This window comes from Pristiophorus japonicus, chromosome 13, assembly GCF_044704955.1.
Source record: "Pristiophorus japonicus isolate sPriJap1 chromosome 13, sPriJap1.hap1, whole genome shotgun sequence".
Classification (NCBI taxonomy): Eukaryota; Metazoa; Chordata; class Chondrichthyes; family Pristiophoridae; genus Pristiophorus; species Pristiophorus japonicus.
Window position 1 is genome coordinate 30,902,371 of NC_091989.1, and position 22,292 is coordinate 30,924,662.

General features: G+C 46.0%; 1 protein-coding gene across 1 annotated transcript in view; it reads left to right on the top strand.

Annotated features, from left to right (window-relative positions):
- The window catches only part of srpk2 (SRSF protein kinase 2), a 291,734-nt gene that overhangs the window by 176,826 nt on the left and 92,616 nt on the right, over positions 1-22,292 (top strand). The window contains 1 exon segment of the mRNA XM_070897312.1: positions 20,802-20,910. Coding sequence (XP_070753413.1) covers positions 20,802-20,910 — 109 coding nt within the window.

Here is a 22,292-nt window from a genome sequence, read left to right on the forward strand (position 1 = left end):
TCTTCATTAACAATTCTGCAGTGAGCAAGTAGGGTTGCGTCCGGTAGCTGAGCAGAACCCGAGATAAGGAGCCTTCTGTCACGAGTTTCAAACTCTGTTTGATAGCTTGGACTGCCCATTCTGCTTGACTGTTGGATACGGGCTTAAATGGGGCAGACCTGACCTGCTTGATGCCATTGAGGGTCATAAACTCGTTGAATTCCGAGCTGGTGAAACATAGTCCATTGTCACCGACAAGAATGTCTGGCAAGCCATGGGTGGCGAACATAGCCTGGAGGCTTTCAATGGTGGCAGTGGATGTGCTGGATGACATGATTACGCATTCAATCCATTTAGAGTAAGCGTCCACTACAATTAAAAACATCTTTCCAAGAAAGGGGCCAGAAAAATCTATGTGGATCCTGGACCACGGTTTGGGAAGGCCATGACCACAGACTCCATGGAACCTCCCTTGGTGCATTGCTCAATTGTGAGCACGTGTTGCACTGGTGTACACGTGACTAAGTCCGAGTCAATGCCGGGCCACCAAACATGCGACCTGGCTATAGCCTTCATCATGACTATGCCTGGGTGGGTATTGTGTAGGTCGCGCATAAAGGTTTCCCTGCCTTTTTTTGGCAAAACCACGCAATTACCCCATAAGAGACAATCTGACTGGATGGACATTTCATCTTTGCGTCGGTGAAATGGCTTAATTTCATCTTACATTTCCCCGGGAACAGCAGGCCAGCTCCCATTGAAGATGCAACTTTTTACAAGTGATAGCACAGGATCCTGGCTGGTCCAGGTCCTGATCTGGCAAGCAGTAACGGGTGACCCCTCGCTCTCAAAAGCATCCATGACCAGGAGCAAGTCTGCGGGCTGCGCCATTTCCACCCCGATAGTGGGCAATGGTAGCTGACTGAGGGCATCAGCACAGTTCTCCGTGCCTGGTCTGTGGCGGATAACAGTCATAGGCTGACAATGTTAGTGCCCATCTTTTGATGCGGGACGAAGCATTGGTGTTTATACCTTTGTTTTCTGAAAACAGCGAAATGAGTGGTTTCAAGCTCCAACCGAAGTCCAAATAGGTATTGGTGCATTTTCTTAACCCCATATACACATGCTAACGCCTCTTTCTCGACCATACTGTAGGCTCTTTCAGCCTTAGACCGACTTCTAGATGCGTATGCAACCGGTTGAAGTTTGCCCAATACATTGGTTTGCTGTAACACACAGCCAACCCTGTACGAAGATGCATCACAAGCTTAGCGCTAATCGTTCACACGGGTCATACAGTACAAGCAACTTATTAGAACAAAGTAGCTTTCTGGCCTTCTCAAAGGCTGTCTCTTGAAATTTACCCCAAACCCAGTTGTCACCCTTATGTAGCAACATGTGCAACGGTTCCAGCAAAGTGCTTAACCTGGGTAGAAAGTTACCAAAATAGTTGGGAAGTCTCTGTCACATTCTGTGGTCTGGATGCATTCTTGATGGTCTCTCTTTGAGTTCGTGGGTCTGATGCCGTCTGCCGCAATTTTTCTCCCCAAAAATTCGACCTCTGGCGCCAGGAAAACACACTTGGAGCATTTCAGCCTGAGTCCCACTCTGTGTTTAGTCGACTTGGAACCTCTTCCAGGTTGTGCAGGTGTTCGGTGGTGTCACAACCGGTGATCAGGTTGTTGTCTTGAAACACAACAGTACGCGGAACCGATTTCAGCAGACTCTCCATGTTCCTCTGGAAGATGGCAGCAGCCAAGCGAATCACAAAAGGGCACCTGTTGTATATAAACAGTCCTTTGTGCGCGTGTTGATGCACGTCAATCTTTTCGAAGATTCAGCCTGTGTCATGTAGGCGGAGGTTAGGTCCAACTTGGTGAACGACGACTCCGCCACCCCCCACCCCCCCGCTAATGTTGCGAACAGGTCATCTGCCTTGGGTAGCGGGTACTGGTCTTGTAACGAGACTCTGTTGATCGTTATCTTGTAGTCTCTGCAGATTCTGACTGTGTCATCGCTTTTCAACACTGGAACAATCGGACTGGCCCACTCATTGAACTCGACTGGTGATATGATTCCCCTTCGTTGAAGTCTGTCCAGTTCGATCTCGACTTTCTCCCTCATCATATATAGAACCGCTCGAGGCTTGTGATGAAAGGGCCTCCAATCGGAGACTAGATGGATCCCTTGGCGCCTGTGAAGTTGCCGATGCCTGGCTCAAATAGTGATGGAAACTTGCTCAGCACTTGGGCGCACGAAGCATCATCCATTTGAAGATAGTGCTTTGATGTCATCCCAGTTCCATCGAATCTTTCCCAGCCAGCTTCTGCCGAATAGCATTGGGCCATCGCCTGGTACAATGCACAGCTCCATCGTACAATACCTTACCTACCGCACTACCAATGACTGGTATGAGCTCTTTGGTGTAGGTGTGCAGCTTTGTCTGAATCAGGCTCAGTTTGGGCCTTTGTGCCTTGTTGTCCCACAGTTTCTCAAAAGCCTTCTGGCTCATAATTGACTGACTCGCCCCCGTGTGTCCAACTCCATTGATACCGGAATACTGTTCAATTTGACTTTCAGCATGATAGGAGGGCTCTTGGTGGTGAATGTGTGTACCCCATACACTTCTTCCTCGGGTTGAGTTGCCTCTCTTTGTTCTTTGTGATCTGCGCCGGATCGATCATCCTCTGCCGACTCTACCACGTGGTGAGTCGCAGCACTCTTGCACATTCGCTGGAGGTGCCCCATTGTTTCGCAGCCTTTGCACACGTAGTGCTTGAATCGACATTGATGGGCTCGATGATTACCCCCGCAGTGCCAACATGGTGCTAATGGATTTGCATTCACGCCCGATGGCGGACTCTGAGTCATCCTAGGTCTTGCAGCTGCAAACATGCAGGCCATGCGATATGCAGTTCTGCCTACTAGCGACGTTATTTTATGCACAGTACTTGTCGGTGAGCTTCGATGCTGGGAAGATATATGTCTGGTATTATCGCTTGTGGATATGAATGCCTGGGCTATTGTGATGGGCTTGCTTAGGTCTAGGGATTCGGCAGACAGCAGCTTGCGAAGAATTACCTCGTGGCCAATGCCAAGCACAAAAAAGTCCCGCAGTATTTCCCCCAAAATTCCCAGCAAATTCGCAAGTTCCTGAAAGGCATCTCAGATCAGCCACGTCCTCTCCCTCGGAGCGGGGGTGCATGTAGAAGCGAAACCTGGCCATTAAGACACTCCCCTTCGGCTTGAGGTGGTTCCGAACCAGTGTACACAACTCTGTATATGTCTTCTCCGGTGCTAGCAGATTCTTGATGAGGCCATATATTGTGGACCCACATCAGTAATTATGTAAATATGTTTTGTCTCTTTACTACTATTTTTGTAGTTTAAGCTTCCATGACTGCTTCTGTTGTATAGTAAATTAACTTTGCGAAGTTTGTCATTATAATATCCTGTATAGCTGTTTGACCTATTCACATTCTTTAGTCAAGTCATTAAATTCTGCTGGCCTCCAATGTACCTACCTGCGCTGATTTCATAATTCTCTGCAAGTGGCCACATATGCTGGCCTAAGTTAGTTTGGAGCAACTATTAGCTGTCCAAAGTGGCCTAAATGGCCAAAATGGGCATAGGTGGCTGGTAATGCTCCCTTTTGAAAAAAACTAAACTAAATTAACAAAAATCCTAACTAACTCACTTACACTGGCACACATTGAATGTGCAAAATGGGGATTTTTAAGAAACTCCAGAAAAATTAAGTTGCTCCAAAAAAAAACAGAGCAACTCCTGGGCAATTTTGAGCCCATGATCATCATATCTGATGCTAGCTTTTTATTCCAGATTTATTTAATTAACTGAATTTAAATTCCACAGCTGCCATGGTGGGATTTGAACTCAAGTCTTTGGATTATTAAGCCAGGTTTCTCGATTACTAGTCCAATAACATAGCCATTAATTACTACAGATCCTTGAAAGCAGGCCAGGTGGATAAGGTGGTTAAGAAGGCATACGGAATGCTTGCCTTTATTGGCCGAGGCATAGAATATAAGAGCAGGGAGGTTGTGCGTAAATTGTATAATACTTTGGTTAGGCCACAGCTGGAGTATTGCATGCAGTTCTGGTCGTCATATTATAGGAAGGACGTGATTGCACTAGAGAGGGTGCAGAAGAGATTTAATAGAATGCTGCCTGGAATGGAGAATCTTAGTTATGAGGACAGATTGGATAGGCTGGGTTTGTTCTCATTGGAACAGAGGAGGTTGAGAGGAGACCTCATTGAGGTGTACAAAATATTGAGGGGCCTGAACATAGTGGATAGTAAGGGTCTATTTCCATTGCTGGAGGGGTCTATTACGAGGGAACATAGTTTTAAGGTGGTTGGTAGAAGGTTTAGAGGGGATTTGAGGGGGGGCTTCTTTACACAGAGGGTTGTGGGGATCTGGAACTTGCTGCCTGGAAGAGTGGTGGATGCAGAAACCCTCACTACTTTTGAGAGATGGTTGGATGGGCACTTAAACTGCAGGGTTACGGACATGGTAATTGGGATTAGACTGGATGACCTTTTGTTTGTTGGACGGAGCAGATATAATGGTAAGTACTGCAGGGAATCGAATATGGCCAGGTGATTTCCTGAACTAGTTTTGATCACCTGGATGGGTCGGAGAGGAATTTTCCCATATTTTTTCTCCCTAAATTGACCTGGATCACATGGCTCCGGTTGGGGTGGAGTGTGGAATGTTTTAGGGTGTCGCAGTTGTGGTGAAAGCGGATTGGTTGGGCTGGGTGCTCTTTGCCTTTCCGTCATTGTTCATGGGTTTATATGTAACCTTGAGAGCTGCTGATCAAGGGCGATGTGGCTCTTTGTCGGCCGGCACAGACACGATCGGTCAGAATGGCCTCCTTGTGCACTGTCAATGTCTATGTTTCTAACTGTAATTCCTGATTGTGATTAATAGGTTTTCCTGCCTATCGTTGAGCGAATCAACACGCTTAATTTAAGAGTAGGAGTTATTTAAGCTAATCAATGACCGTGTCCTCACTTACTCATCGGCGGTCCCTCGAAACGAGGATGACTTGCTTCCATGCCAAAAAAAGGATGAGTTCACAGGTGTTTCGAATGAAGAACCCGAACTACATTCTGAAGGATGGAAGATGCCTGTGCGTGGAGTTTTTTTAACGCGTGGTGGCCGTTGCACACCAGCCACCACACGGGCTTGACAGAGCTAGGTCTTGGTCCAGTGGCAAGGATTACCCAAGACAACTGGAGACCTGCTCTGCTGCACAGACCTGGTGCGCACACTATCCGTGCTACCCCTGGGCTCCGATCACATCCCTCCACAGTCTCTTGCTGCTCCTTCGCCCCAATCTCGCCGCTCCTGCTGCACCTGCCCACGCCCCAATCACCGACCTGGACCTTGCTGATTTCACTCTTCGCTGCCATTGTCCTCCTGCACCAGCTCACGCTGTACCTTGCAATGGCAAGTCTCCACGCTGCCCATGGCCGCTGCTCGCCGCTCCTTTTATGGCCCCGATCCGCCGCTGGTGACTACTAAGTTGAATGGCTAGTTGCCATTTCTGAAGGCACATGACTGGCTCTGTCCTGCATTGACTCGGTCATCAGGACTCATGGGAACAGGAGGCCTTTCAGCCCCTCAAGCCAGTTAGATCACAGCTGATGTGTATCTGAACTCCATCTACCCGCTTTGCTTCCACATCCCTTAAAAGCGTGGTTGCTTACGAACACAACATTAAACATCATCCAGGACATGGCCAGTTGGCAGATGTGAGCTAGATGCAAGATTTTAATTGTATAGATTAGACTTCTTATTTCTGATTTCTTTGGGATTTGATTTTTTTTAAATTCCAATAAAGTGATGATAAAGGACCTAAGAGTGAATCTTCTTATCGTGTGCCAGATCGGCTGAAGCAGTGCCAGGCCATCTTATACATAGAAATACATAGAAGTAACATGGAAACAAGCCATTAACCTCCACGTGAGCAAATAATCCAAGTCACATTTACCCACACAGTTTCCATATCCCGTTATCCTCTTCTCCTTTATCTATCTGTTCAATCTAATCTTGAAGGTTGACGTAGTTTCAGCTTCACCTACTACCCTGGAAGTGATTTTCATATTCTTTCAACTCTGTATAAAGAATGTTTCTCTTTTTTTCCAAATCTCGTATCTATGGCCCCCCATTTTAGACACTCAAAAGTGAAAAACTGTTGCAAGGAAATTTTTTGTATCAATAATTATTTCCATTTCTTTTCAGGAAACCAAAGTGGAAGATTTGAGTTTGTCAACATATTTATTTTTGTACACCTTGAGAGCCAATAACAATGTACCCTTACTACGTCCTGTATTTTATATCTCTGGTCTCCTAAATAATTTAAAATTAATACCAGTTCCTGTGTAACAACTGTGTAAATTGGTAGGAATTGGTTCATAATTTCAAAACACAATTCCTATTTTAGTGCCTTGGGTATGATCTTGAGAATAATGGACACTTGGGAGTGATTGCAAGTGAGGTCGTCCATTAAGAAATTCAGATGCCATCATAAACCGTGGGGCAAAGATTAAATTACCATCTTGAAATTGGTTCCATCTTTACTTGCATGATCTATGTCATCACCTGAAACTTTCAATTAGATTAGATTTGCATTAGTAAAATAGATACATATTTATATTCTCACTATGGAGTTGGAGGAAGGTTCATTTCTTCTTTACCCTTCCACCTCTCCATGAAAAACCGCACTGGAGAAAGCAGGTTGATTATCATTCAGGTTAAACACACAGTTTGTGACTGTTTTGGGGAAGCTTAACACTATATCTAACCTGTACTATATCTGACTGGAATGTTTGTTATTGACACTGGATGCCAAAGGCTCTATAATCCTGTACAACATCCATAATCATTAAAGCTTAATTTCCTTTCATTGAGAAAGTAGATTCCGCCATGTATAGTAAAATTACTCCGAAAATATGAAGAGCTATGGTTATTTTTTTCTGTGGTGTGATGTTGAAGCCATAGTATGTCTTGTATTTATCAATAGCAATCAGGTTGTTCTGGTGGTTATTTTTTTTAAATTTCTGCATTGTTTTACCAGGTATTTTACCAATATTTATTTCCTGGAAAAAAAATATCCATGCAGTTCCAAAAGTGTTGGTGTGCATTTGCACAGCTGTGGGCTGAATCAGTTCTTGAAGGTTTGAAATAAATTCTGCATCAGAATTGGGCTTTACCCAGGGGTTTGCAATTTGCCAAGATACAACTGGCTGTATTTTTGATTGAGTGAGCTAATCTTTTAACACACAGTATGCAATAAACAGTCACTTGAAAATGGCTTGCTAACTCCTAAAACGTGGTCACTTGAACAAAATTCCTACAAGAAAATAATATAGAATTATAGAACTTATAGCAGAAGAGGAGGCCTTTCGGCCCAGCTTTAACTGGAGTTATCCAATCCCATTCCCTACTCTTGCTCCATATTCGGTCCTCTTTTAAATTGTTAGTCTCTGCCTGAATAGCTAACTGAATATTTAGCTCAGTCTTGTCCAGCCTAAGCCAAGTTTCTGTTAAGACTACATCAACATTCTAATTAATGATGCCTCTAATTTCTCTACTTTTTCCAATGCTTTGCATATTCACATATAAACACTGCGACCCCGTCACCTTCATACTCCCTTGTTACTCTGCATTTTTTTTTCTGATCCTTTCCTTCGCTATATTAACTTCTGTCCTATCTGCCCATACCCACCCTTCAGCTTACTTTTTTTAGCCTGGTTTACCACTACACGATACTTATTGTTAGCCCCTTCACCACATGCTCTTAAGATTTGCCCTTCTCCCACTGGTCTACATACCCTCTCATCAAGGAGATTACTGGTGATTGAGTTTCGGTGAACCCCATCCTGTTTGTTGGGCTTTTCCCCCTGCCCCAAGACTCAACTTGCTATCTTAGGACTCAATTTTCCCCAAAGCATTTTTTTGGTGTACTTGAAGAGTTACCCCTGAATTTTTGTGGCCCAAGTACGCCAAAAAAAAGTGTGGTAAGTTTCCCCTTAGGATCTCTTCATTTTGGCGTGGCCTAACCCAAGGCAGGGTGGAGCCTTGGTCTGTGCCAAAAAGATCGGGCTGCCATGGTAACCAAGGACACAAGCATACCTTGCAACACATTAAAAGAATTGAAAAACAAATTAATAGCAACTTGCCTCCAACCCTGCCGGAAGGGCTTGCTGGTCCAGTCCCATTCTCAGTTCCTGCCGGTGCAGTCTCCCGCCCCTAGCCCCTAGCCAAAGGGCTTGCCAGTGTGTTCTCCTGCCGGTGCGTTCTGAGTTCTCCCACCCCTAACCCTGGCTGAGTGACCACCTGGTCCGCTCCACCGTCCCTAGCCCAGGCCCGAGTGGTCTCCTCCCTCCCGGTCAAAGGCTTTTCTCCCCCCCAATCCCCTCTCCCTCCCCACACACCCCCCCCCCCATCTCTTTCTCCCCCCCCCATCTCTTTCTTTCCCCCCCCCATCTCTTTCTTCCCCCCCCCATCGCTTTCTTCCCCCCCCCATCTCTTTCTTCCTCCCCCCCATCTCTTTCTTCTCCCCCCATCTCTTTCTTCCTCCCCCCATCTCTTTCTTCCTCCCCCCCATCTCTTTCTTCCTCCCCCCCATCTCTTTCTTCCTCCCCCCCATCTCTTTCTTCCTCCCCCCATCTCTTTCTTCCTCCCCCCCATCTCTTTTTCTTCCTCCCCCATCTCTTTTTCTTCCTCCCCCATCTCTTTTTCTTCCTCCCCCATCTCTCTTTCTTCCTCCCCCCATCTCTTTCTTCCTCCCCCATCTCTTTCTTCCTCCCCTCATCTCTTTCTTCCTCCCCCCCATCTCTTTCTTCCTCCCCCCCATCTCTTTCTTCCTCCCCCCCATCTCTTTCTTCCTCCCCCCCATCTCTTTCTTCCTCCCCCCTATCTCTTTCTTCCTCCCCCCCATCTTTTTCTTCCTCCCCCCATCTCTTTCTTCCTCCCCCCCATCTCTTTCTTCCTCCCCCCTATCTCTTTCTTCCTCCCCCCCATCTCTTTCTTCCTCCCCCCCATCTCTTTCTTCCTCCCCCCCCATCTCTTTCTTCCTCCCCCCATCTCTTTCTTCCTCCCCCCATCTCTTTCTTCCTCCCCCCATCTCTTTCTTCCTCCCCCCCATCTCTTTCTTCCTCCCCCCCATCTCTTTCTTCCTCCCCCCCATCTCTTTCTTCCTCCCCCCCCATCTCTTTCTTCCTCCCCCCCCATCTCTTTCTTCCTCCCCCCCCATCTCTTTCTTCCTCCCCCCCCATCTCTTTCTTCCTCCCCCCCCATCTCTTTCTTCCTCCCCCCCCATCTCTTTCTTCCTCCCCCCCCATCTCTTTCTTCCTCCCCCCCCATCTCTTTCTTCCTCCCCCCCCATCTCTTTCTTCCTCCCCCCCCATCTCTTTCTTCCTCCCCCCCCATCTCTTTCTTCCTCCCCCCCATCTCTTTCTTCCTCCCCCCCATCTCTCTTGCCTTTCCTGCTGCTGCTGTCCGGGCATCTGCTGCACTTGCCTGTGCCGATTTCCTTACCTGCGCTGATTTCTTTAACTCTCCACAATGGTTTTCTTGAGTGGCCACATACGCTGGCCTAAGTAGAAATGGAGTAACTATTAGTTGGCCAAAGTTACCTAAATTGGCAGAATTGGCATAGGTGGCTGGTAACGCCCCCTTTTGAGAAAAAAAACTTGCCTAAAAAAAATCAGTCAGTTACGCTGGTGCAAATTGATTGAGGAAACTGGGGATTTTTAAGTTAGGCCAGAAAAAAACAGCGCAAATTCTGGGGAAGAATTGAGCCCATAGAGTTCTGAAGTCTCCCATACATGTTGACAATCTAATCTGTTTCTCCCTACCTTTGTCTAGCACACAGCTATGGGAGTAATTTTGAGATTACTATTCTAAGAGGTCCTGTTTTTAATCTAACATCTAACCACAAACCCTCTATACTGTTGAGAACATAGAAAAGTACAGAACCATAAAAAATGCGGCAATTTTGGCCAGTCCCCAAAATTAATAGCTCCCAATCGCCCACTCCCTCAAATATTTATCCAATTCATCCTTAACTTTTTCCGCGCTATCTAACTCCACAGCCTCCTGGTTCAGCAGCACTGCTTGCATTAAGTAGTTAAGTCATTAACTCTAAACTAGTGTACCTTCCCTCTTCTAAGCTTGAGACTCTGTCCCCTGGTTCTGGTGTTTGTAGCAATCTCAAACATATATTATTGGAGTATAATTTACCTATTCCCCTTAAGAATCTTGAATAATCTCTCCAGACTAAAAAAGTCTCAGGCTCAGCAATATCTCCTCGTAGCTCAAATACCATAAGCAGGGTATCAATTTAGTTGTCCTTTTCTCCACTACCTTCAATGCCTGGGTATTCCTGCTGTATTTTGGAAACCATAATTGTACAATGCTTTGTACATACTCATTATCAGTTCCTTGGATTTGTGCTGTACCTCTCTACATCCCAAGGTCTCTTGTGTCATAATATCAGAGTAAATAGCGGTTTTGACAGAGGAGAGGGAGGCCTGGTAGAACTTGATGTCGGTGAGTCAAATCTGGCTTGTCTGCCATGTACGTTCAAGCCCCACCAGGAGTAAAGACAGAAACAGATGACCGTGCAGGTTTTGCTGTGGATGAGGGCATTGAAAGTAGTGCTGAGGGAGTGGTTGAGCAGATAGGTGCATAAGTATCATGTTGAATGTAGGGCTAAATACTAGACAGTTGAGAATTTGAGACTTAAAGGAGAGTTTTCTTTCCAGGGGTGAATGTAGAAGGTTGTGGGATTGAAGAAGACCAGGGGGATCTGGATAGTGAGGGATGCAAGAAAGTGGCCAGTGATAAAGACCATAGAAGATGATTAGGTCGAGGGAGTGGCCATGAATGTGGGTAAGAGAGTTTTTGAAGGAGAGGTTTAGAAAAGACATGAGGGCAATAAATTCAGGTGAGAGGAGGAGCCGAGTTGAAGGCTGAAATTACCATGGATGTTATTTTTCGATGCTAAAGGCCATGGGCTGGAGTTTGCTGCAGAAATAAAGATGAGGCTAACGGCACTCAGCATTATTAAAGAGCAAATCAGACAGTAAATTCCAGCAACCGCACATGAGTAGTTAAACGTGGAAATCAGGAAGTTGCTGTCCAAGTTGCCCTGCTCTTCCTGAAGCTTTGCTATAACAGGAGACTGCATTCAAAAACATGGAAGGGCGTGAAGCTGCTGTACTTTGCTTTTTATTTGTTCATGGGATGTGAGTATGTGGGTGTTGTTGGCAAGGCTAGCATTTATTGCCCATCCATAATTGCCCTTGAGAAAGTGGTGGTGAGCCACTGCCTTGAACCACTGCAGTCCATGCTGTGTCAGGTTTTATTATTGTTTTTTGTAGTGGTTTGTTACAATTGAGTGGCTTGCTAGGCCATTTTAGAGGGAAGTTAAGAGTCAATCACATTGCTGTAGGTCTGGAGTTACATATAGACCAGACTGGGTAAGGACGGCAGATTTCCTTCCCTAAAGGATATTGGTGATATTTGGGTTTTTACAACAATCTGGTAGCTTCACTGTCACTTGCGTGATAGATAAACACTAAACTCGCCAGTGTAAGTAAATTTTTAATTACTTAAGTCTTAATTACTGCCAAAGAACCTCTCTTGCACTGAAAATGAATTTTTACTAGTGTGGAGTCTTATTCCTTCAGATTTTAATTATTGTTGGAGATTCAAAAAAATAAAAAATGTAAATACTTTTTAAAAACTTTTCTTTCTGTCTTTTATTTTTCTCTCTCAATCCCATTTTTCTTTCCCTCTCTATTTCACTTTATGCTTTGGCATAACTTCTAACTGACGCTTGTTCAGACTCTGCTCAGCTCATTAATGATTCTTCAATCTGATTGGTTAAGGAGATGCACAGTTGATTTCCCTGTTCACACAGTTCCGGGATCCCCTGTAAGGGCGCTGCACTGAAATGGCTCTCTGATCACAGCATGTTCACGTGCAAAATCCCATAGAAAGTCTGGACAAGTGTAAGTGAAACAAACGGTGCTGCTGAGAGCATAATCTGGCCCATTATTTAAATGCAAGTTTTAATAGTTTTAGTAGAAGTAAGTTGTGGGTCATCCGCAGCCTCATCCAAATATAAAGTTGAAACAAAGCCTAATAAACCTGCATACACACAACAATCTTCCAACTTCTTGCTTGAAAATTTGTCGGACAGAATCTCGTAATTTATGAAGGGATTATATAAAACAAAATCTCAAATGGATATCCCTTATTGGCCCGGAATTTACGGTCAGCGGCAAACTGATGGTGCTTGCCACTGACCTCGAAGAAAGCTGCCCACGAAGATCTAGTGATCTCTGTGCTGTTGTTTTCAGCTCTTCTGATCTTTGTTTAAATCTGGCGCCAAATTAGGCGAATCTCCAGCATCCAGCAGCAGTGATGTCATCAAGCTGGCTAAGCAGCCAACCACATTGACTAATTCTTAGACAGCAAACCAGGAAGTAAAATGTGCAGATTCTAATTTACTTTTTATAAATTTTACAGAGAGCGAAATACAGATTGGGACATACACATAGCATTAACTTAGAAGCTGAAATATAAACAAACTTTGAAAAATATTTAAATTATGATGTAATTCTTAATCATATTAATGGAAACATTTGACACTCCACAAATATAAAATTAGTTTGTCAGGGCCAGAACTATTGATCAGTCAATATGCCATTAAAAACCCAGTTACGCCTCTTTCAATTAGGCGTAACTTTTTCGGGGGTTGTGGGGGGCGTTTAACGTAATATTCCAGCGTAATAGGGGAAGTTTTCGTCCTTCAATGTGATTTCAATTGATTGCCGGCTATAGGGAATTCCATAGCACAAACTGTGACGGAGCAGTGAATGATTGACCGCATCTTCAGGATTTCCACATTTATTTGCACGTGTGCTAAATCCTTAAGTTGCTGTCAGTTTCAGAGGGGTCATGATGGCAAATGCTAGCAGTTTCGCTGTCATTACCATCGCAAAATCCAGGCCATTGTCTTTGTGGGATCTGAATTTGATCCTCTTTGTCGCCTTGGTTGTGATCGGTAGTGTCAATGAACTTTCAATTTCACTGGTCAAGAAAGCCCACCTTGTGTTACTTAAGGACAGTGTTGTACTTAGAAATCCTAAAATAGTTTTTAACATTTATCTGGGAAAATAACTAATTACTTGATCGTGTCTACCCAACTTTTAGAAGTAAAACTGGATTTTAAATGTATTTTTCCTTGGTGCACTGGTGGGACTAGCCCAGTTCACATAACAAAACAGTTGTTGCAGACCTACATAACAAACACCTTGTGGACCTAATTTTTAAGCAGGAACTTGCTAAATGGCTTCTGTCGTGCATTTTAAACTGCTGCCCTTTGCTAGGAGAAAGTCATTAAAGGAACAAGGGTCTTTGAATTTGCCATATACCAAATCTTTGGGCTACCTTAATCGACCAAATCCATGTAAAACTAATACTTTGAGAAATCTTCATACTTTAACATATATAGGTCTCAATTTTCCCCAGTTATCTGCAACGTTTTTTGGTGTGCGCTGTTTTTTTTTTGGAGTAAATTAAAATCTCCCAAGTTTCCCCAAAGTTTCTACGCCAGCATAACTCGGTTAGTAACGATTTTTTTTAGGTTAGGAGTTTTTACATCATAGGGGGCGTAACCTGATGTCTGCGCCAGTTTCTCACATTTAAGTAAGTTTGGCCAACTTACATTTTTCCTAGGATGGCGTATGTGACTACTCCCAAAAAATCTTCTGGGCGCTTAAGGAAAAAGCAGCGCACATTGAAAAATCGGCGCAGAAAGATATTGTTTTTCGGCGAAGATTTGGAGGGATTCGAGAAAGCAAAGAATTTGCATCATGAAGCTTAATGTTTTCAAAGTCGAAAGGGAGCAAATGGAAATCTGATGCAATTCTTTAATTTTTGATTTTTTTTTCAAAGTACCATGCCACCACTAAACATCTCTTCACCGGGCTCGAAGGTCAGAGTGTCCCTCGCTCAGACACCGGCTTGGGGCTCGGCTTCAAAAGAAGCCTGGGGGTGGGGGGGGCGTTGGGGTGGGATGGAAGCTGAACTGAACTGAACTTCCAGCCACTTATATAAGGAATACAGCAGCTTCAAAAGAAGCCCTGGGAGGAGGGGGGGAGGTGTTGGAAGCCGGGCCCCTGTGTCCGGGCGAGTGAGCGATTCTGCCGGACGAACCCAGTGAGGTGGGGTGGTACTTTGGAAAAACATCAAGAATTAAACAATTGCGTTAGACTTTGTTTCTTCATTGAATGCCTTGCTTCCTGTTCTAAGCAAGCCTACTGAGCAGACCAGGGTGTGGTCCATACTAGGGCATCCACCTTGGGGAGAGAGAGAGCGAGGAAAGAAGGTGTGAGTGCTTTGCCTGGCTGTTTTGAACTTCTTGCAAAGCTACAATTAAATGATGGGGGCAGTATTGATATTGCCATATCTCATGCAAGCCTTCTGCATGATTGTGCTGTGGAGGAGATGATTGATTAGACATCATCACTTGAGGAACCTCAGAGCATGTAGGATGATGGGCAGGAGGCCTTACCCACATTGGGCATATCGAGACAGGCATTCATACCTGCACCTGAGTGATGCAGACTGTGAGAAGGCTGCGTTTCCACAAAGAAGTTGTAACCGAGATCTGTGAATTAATAAAAGCAGACCTGCACCTTCGAAGCATCAGGAGGACTGCATAGTCAGTTGAAGAAAAAGGTTACAGCTGCACTTTAATTTTATACATCTAGATCATTTCAGGCCACAACTGGGGAGGTGTGCGCCATTTCTCAACATGCAACACATATCTGCATTTGGCAGGTGACTGCTGTACTATATGCCCAGAGGAATGACTACATAAAGTTCTCTATGACCGCCCAGGTAATGCGTGACGTGGGCTTCTCCAGGATTGCTGGCTTCCCAAAGGTACAGGGCTGCATTGATTGTACCCACATCGCCTTGCGAGCACCTTTGGAGGATTCCGAGATGTACAGGAACAGAAAAGGCTTCCACTCTGTAAAAGTGCAGCTCGTCTGATGATATGGATCGCAACATGGCAGTTGATGCGAGATACCCTGGGAGCACCCATGATTTCATCCTATGCGAGAGCGCTATATCTGCCATGTTCCAGCAGTAGCCAGAAAGGCAGAGCTGGCTGCTGGGAAAGAAAGGGTAGGGCCTCGCCACCTGGCTCATGACTCCCCTACATGTAACCCGGACGGAAGCTGACCGGGAATACAACGTGTCGCACATTGCAATGTGTAGCATAATAGAGAGGACCATTGGCCTCTTCAAGCAGCGTTTCCGATGCCTGGACCACTCCAGAGGCTACTTGCAATACTCCCCTGAGATTGTCGATCAGTTGTCTGCAAAACTTAGCCATCATGAGGCAGCAGCAGCTGGAAGTAGAAGACCCACATGAGGTGAGAGTGGCTGATTATGAGGAGGAAGATGCAGATGACTAAGAGGAGGACGAGGAAGCCATGCAACTACCTGAACCCGGAGCACGCCGGCGGAGGAGGGCGGGCTGGCCGTCGTGCCCATTTAAGAATTGCTCGAGCCTTGCGCCAGCAGCTCATCCGTGAATGCTGTGCTTGCCTGAAGGCTCAGTGGCAACAATTCCAAATGGACTATGTTTACTGTTTGGACCTGTTCCATAATGTTGTGATTCTTTACTTCAACAAGTTGTGTTGTTAATGGAACAAATAATGGAAATGATTCAGTTATAATTTAAAATATATTTTATTCAAAAGTTTAACAATTGTTTGTACTTAACTTTTTAATAAAAATCATTATCGGTGAAATCGAGGAAGACTTGCTTCCACTCTGAGTTCTCAGGTGACTGTACAATCCAATACGGGAATTACAGTCTCTGTCACAGGTGGGACAGACAGTGGTTGAAGGAAAGGGTGGGTGGGACTGGTTTGCCGCACGCTCCTTCCGCTGCCTGCGCTTTTTTCTGCATGTTCTCAGCGATGAAACTCGAGGTGCTCGGCACCTTCTCTGATGCTCTTCCTCCACTTAGGGCGGTCTTTGGCCAGGAACTCCCAGGTATTGGTGAGGATGTTGTCAAGGAGGCTTTGAGGGTGTCCTTGAAACATTTCCTCTGCCCACCTGGGGCTCGCTTGCCGTGTGGGAGTTCCGAGTCGAGTGCTTGCTTTGGAAGTCTTGTGTCGGGCATACGAACAATGTGGCCCACCCAACGGAGCTGGTCAAGTGTGGTCAGTGCTTCGATGCTGGGGATGTTGGCCTGATCAAGAACACTGACGTTAGCGCATCTGTCCTCCCAGGGGATTTGCAGGATCTTGTGGCGACATCGTTGGTGGTATTTCTCCAGTTATTTGAGGTGTCTACTGTATATGATCCTAGGTCTCTGAGCCATACAGAATGGCGGGTATCACTACAGCCCTGTAGACCATAAACTTGGTGCCAGATTTGAGGGCCTGATCTTCAAATATTCTTCCTCAGGTGACTGAAGGCTGCGCTGGCGCACTGGAGGAGGTTTTGAACCTCGTCGTCGATGCCCTTGCTGCTGATAGGCTCTCGAGGTATGGAAAGTGGTCCACGTTGTCCAGGGCCGCGCCATGGATCTTGATGATTGGGGGGGCAGTGCTGTGTGGTGGGATCAGGTTGGTGGAGGACCTTTGTCTTACCAGTCTTGGATCTAGGCTGGAGGCAACGAAGGTTGAACAGGTTCCCACTGGTTCTATATTTTAGTTCCACTACACTGGGGAGCTTGTTGAGCGTGAGGTGGAACATTGCAGCGAGGAAGATCGAGAAGAGGGTTGGCGCGATGGCGCAGCCGTGCGTGACCCAGGTCCGGATGTGGATTGGGTCTGTGATGGATCCATTGGTCAGGATCACGGCTTGCATGTCGTCGTGGAGCAGGCAGAGGATGGCGCCAAACCTTTGGGGGCAGCTGAAAAAGAGGAGGACGCTCCATAGTCCCTCGCGGTTAAGTGTCAAAGGCCTTTGTAAAGTCAAAGAAGGCCATGGCGCTGTTCCCTGTATTTCTCTTGCGGTTGTCGTGCCGTAAAGATAATAAAAATATTCTTGTATCGAACTTTAAAGTTTTTAGCTGAGATTACTTTCAAACGTTTAAGATCACTTACAAACTTTTAAACTTGTAAATTTACATCACTTACAAAAAAATTTTAATTTGAGAACAGTTACACCAGTAACAACAATAATATTAACAGCAACAACAGCAGAAAAGAAAGGCTGCATCCATCTCTCCTCCACCTATTCGAAGACCACCTGCTGCGCTTGGTCTTGGTGAGTCCACCCCTACCCGCAGGCAATGACGCAACGTTTCTCGGGTTGGTAGCATCTCGGTAATGCGCGCGCACTTGATACGGGGTGTGGGCAGATGGTAATGTGAAATGCTCGGCTTGGCCCTCTTCAGAGGTTGGTTTGGGGATTGGAATGGGAATGGCAGTTGATTCAGTCAATGGCCGCGGGGTCTGGGCGTCTTCCCTTATTGCAGCAGCTACCACCGACATTCCCTCCTTCGTGCCCTGACAGCGTCTCAACTATCTGCGACATTCCCTCTCTAATGTGCCCGGACAGTGTTCCCATTTCTCGTAAGAATGTTTGTTCCTTCTCCCGACAGTCCCGATACCTCATCACCCACCCCAGGTGTCCAGGAGTGATTGCGTAAGCTCAGTGCTCTCCCCACTCATTGCCATCATCTGAACCACATCTGTTAGATCCTACACCTCAGGAGAGCGCCGTCGAGCTCTCCTTCCCCTCCTGACCCTGGGTGTGGCTCGCTGCACCCCACTGGAACCCGCAGCCTCGGATTGTGAAACCATGGAATGTCCCAACACTCGCACCACTCGGGAAAGAGGCTGGCATCTCAATGGGCGGCACCAGCACCACCTCCAGAGTGAGTACAACAGTGGGGGCTTCATCCTCACCCTCATCCCCATGCTCTTGGTCTGGAAGGTGGGATTGGAAGATGTTCTCCTCTTCAGGCTCGTCCGCATCTGAATCATCTTCTGCATCGGCTTCAGCCTCGTCAGGATTGGCCGCAAGTTCTGCAAAATATAACCGAACAGACAAATGGTTAGCAGCAGAGGAGGGGGCAGGGGTGGGTGACATGAGGAGTAGGCTCATTTGAAGGACCACGATGAATGATAACACATTGTATCAACCGAAGCGTAACTGATAGAGACATCCCCATGAACCGAAGCATGGCTAGCCCGCGCAGTACTTAGCTTTTAGCAAAGCCAGACTGTGGAATTTGCAGGACTTGCCCTCTCCCTCGAGTGTGGGCCCAGCTTGTGCAGTGGTGATGCAGGACCCATCAAAGCAGCAACCCTGTCTTCCAAGGGTGTCAGTGGGTGCAGATTTGCCAGGCCTCCTCCTGTTCGAGTTCTCTTTTGTTGGGCCATCTTTCTCTGCAAAGATGAAAATACAACTTTTTAGAAAAGGGTGTCTTTCTGCTGGGTGGGACATACATATGGTTACATTTACAATTGCAATTCCAGCAAATAAATGAAAATATTACTTACACTAGCTACTTGACCAAGGTCCTGCCACTTCTTTTTGCACTGGCCTCCAGACCTCGGGATGGTCACCATTGCACAGTAATCTTGTAAAAGTTGGTTCCAGCATTTCTTCTTTTCTTTTGGTGTAACTTTTATGTGACCTCTGCTGGTGTCCAGCTCGTGCCATCTGGCCTCAATTACAGTAACCAGGACTTCCACTTCGTCCTGAGAGAAATTCTTGGTCCTTGAACAGCATTGCATATTGCAGCTCCGATTTTTTTTCCATTCGAAAGAAAAGTTCTCTCACAACTGGCTCTTTAAAAATGGCTGAATGCAGACCGAGAGGGTGTACTGGGCATGCACAGCCACAGCAGTCGTGTAGAAATGTCTTTTTTTTTTCGTGTGTGTGTGTGTGTGTGTGTGTGTGTGTGTGTGTGTGTGGGGTGGGGGGGGGTGCATCCTATTTTTTGGCGCAGACATTAGGCTCCACCCCCCGAAGCTAAAGGACAGGCTGCACGGCGCCAATTTCAAAAATTACAACGGGGAAACTTTCACTTTTTTTGGAGTAGTCGGGGCCAAAAAAAACAGGCATAACTCTTAAAATACGCCAAAAAACGGCATTGGGGAAAATTGAGCCCCTAGCACTGATTGGACGGATATTGCTTTTAAGGAAGTCTTGCCTTTATATAGCACCTTTCACGACCACCGGTCGTCCCAAAGCACTTTACAGCCATTGAAGTACTTTTGGAGTGTAGTCACTGTTGTAATGTGGGAAACACGGCAGCCAATTTGCACACAGCAAGCTCCCACAAACAGCAACATCGTAATTGTTATATATTGAATAAAGGTCTGAGCAGATACTGAGAGCTCAAAGTAGGCTGTGACCACAGTCCTTTATTATAGGTCTCCAGAGTGCCTCTCCAGCCTGTGAGGCCTCCTTATGTACAGGTGCTCCCAAGGGATTGTGGGATCCCTTGGGACTCCAGGGGATGAGCCCTCTGGTGGTTAAACAAGGTATTTCCATGTTTACATATATAACAATAATGACCAGATAAACTGTTTATTGTTATGTTGATTGAGCGATAAATATTGAGCAGGACATCGGGGATAACTCCCCTGCTCCTCTTCGAAATAGTTGCAAGTAACATTTGTGCCACACAAGTGCCAGGCAATGACCATCTCCAACAAGAAAAAATGTAACCACCTCCTGGGGGGTAGGGCGGTGGAGGTGGGGAGGGGGGGGGAGGTCAGTGTCGGTTTAACGTCTCATGGAAAACGGCACCTCCAACAGTGCAGCACTGGAGTGTCAGCCTAGATTTACGTGCTCAAGTTCCTGGAGTGGGACTTGAACGCACAACCTTTTGACTCTGAGGCGATTGTGCTACCCACTGAGCCACAGATGACAATTAGTTAAATTGAAGATATCAAATTGTGAACAATTTATCTTGCTCCTTGGTAATATATTTGAGGATGCTATTTTAGTATTCTTGTAGCAAACTAAGCACGTGAAATGAAGAAAATGAGCTGGTGTACCTTGTCTTTAATGTGATTTTTGTTCATTGTAGTTAATTATTGAATTTTTGTCAAGTTTCGCCCCTCTTGTCTTCAGTATTTTTCCTGGAACGGCATTTTGCCATGTTGTGAAGTCCTCCTTGTGTGGTGCAGGGAATCAGTGTCTGGGGGTGGATACATGTGATGCTCATGTTAACAAATGTGTAGGAGACCCCTTTACCCTGCACTGATCCTGAGGTTTATCTGTGGGGTCTGTGAAGGAGTTTGTATTTGAAAATTGAAAACTAAGGGATACCAGATATTCATATTTAAAGAATTCTCAAGAAAATACAAGAAAGTGTTCAGTCTCATTTTGCGCTTTTATTCTCAAAAAAAACATATATTCATTAAATGAGTCAGTTGAGTCAACTATTCATCTAACCCCTTGTTATTGAAAATCATTTGATTATAAACGTGCAAGATTGTCAGTGGTTGGTAAAATGCTTTGTCATGAGACTTTAACACTGCTGCTCTACACACATGATGTGAAGCCACATGCTTCTAAGAAAAAGCATGATATTTATGTAACAAAACTGATCACTGTATTTATCTGGGCTATGGATATTTGTTTTGGTAAAATACTCTCAGCTCTAGATTTTGCAACTTCAAGTTCACTGCTGCAATTGCAATTTTGGACTATACTATACCTTTTAAGAAAAATAATTGCATTCCCATTGGATTGTTATTTTTTTCCTTGTTTGTCTTTCAGGTGGCTACCATGCTGTGAAAATAGGGGACCTGTTCAATGCACGATACCATGTAATTAGGAAGCTGGGATGGGGACATTTCTCTACAGTATGGCTGTGCTGGGACATTCAGTAAGTGCTTTGTCATTCTTTTATGTAAATGTTACAAATATTTCATTGATTTGAAACTTCATAGTAGTCAATAGCCTTCATCATTGCAGTTAAAATTAACTTTCTTCCCTCTTCCACTTCCTTTTCACAATAGTTCCTTGACCATCCAAGTTCACCAGCTCAGTCTTTTTTTCATTTTTTGTTCCCACTATTATTTCCCACCCGCTGTCATCATACCCTTCCTTATAAACCATTATACTCTCTATCCTCACCATCTGTGCTTTTTCTATAAGTTCATTGAGCACATTGTTACAACTGTGCTTGCTTCTCACCAAGCCTACAGAATGGAGACTGCTCTGGTTAAAATCACCAATATATCCTATGTGACTGTAGCCATGACTCAAAATCCCTTTTTGTCCTCCTTGATGCCTATTCTCAACACTGTTGATTACTTTCATTTTCATTTACCCTCTCTGCCATAGACCACCACTGTTTTGCTCTTCTGTGATTCCACTTCTAATTGACACATCCTCAAACACATTTTCTTTCCATGCCTAAATAATTATCTCTAGAGTGGTCTTTTATTCCATCCTTGGTATACTGTTGCTTATCATTACATAATTGTCTACAAGCACTGAGTCGCTTCCATATGTATGCCAATGATGTCAATTCTATCCTCTGCCATCACCATTAACTTCAGAGCTTTTGCTATCATCGGGCCCAAGTTTCCACACGCGCCTAGAACGGCGCAGTCCCGACCTGGACGCCCGTTTTTCGCGCCACAAAGTGCGCCTAAAAAAATCCTTTGTCTTCTCCACCTCCCTGCAGGTCCTCTGGCCCTCGGTGCAGCCGACACGAGCTGTGGGGGGGGCGGAGCCAAGTCCCTGCGCTGAAAACAGTGCCGGGACCTCTGCACATGCGTGCTACAGTGAGCACGCAAGTGCAGTAGCTCCAGGCGCCGAACTGTGTGGGAGGGGCCCGAAGCACGCAGCCCCTAGCCCTGGCTGAATGGCCTCACTGGGGCTGCGTGAATAAGGCTCCTCCCACGGCCAGCTCCTGCTCCCCGCCCCCCCGACCAGACACTACACCCGCTTCCCCCCCCCCCCCCCGCCTCCGGACCAGACCCGGCACCCGCTACCCACCCCCCCCAACTGGACCAGACCCGACACCCGCTCTCCGCCCCCCCCCCCACCTCCGGACCAGACCCGACACCCGCTCTCCGCCCCCCCACCTCCGGACCAGACCCAACACCCGCTTTCCGCCCCACCCCCTGCCTCTGGACCAGACCCGACACCCGCTCCCCTCCCCGACTGACCCAACCCGACCAGCGCTCCTGTTCCCCCTCCCCTCTCCCCCTCCCCTCCCCTCCCCGACCCGCGCTCCTGTTCCCGCTCTTTCTCCCC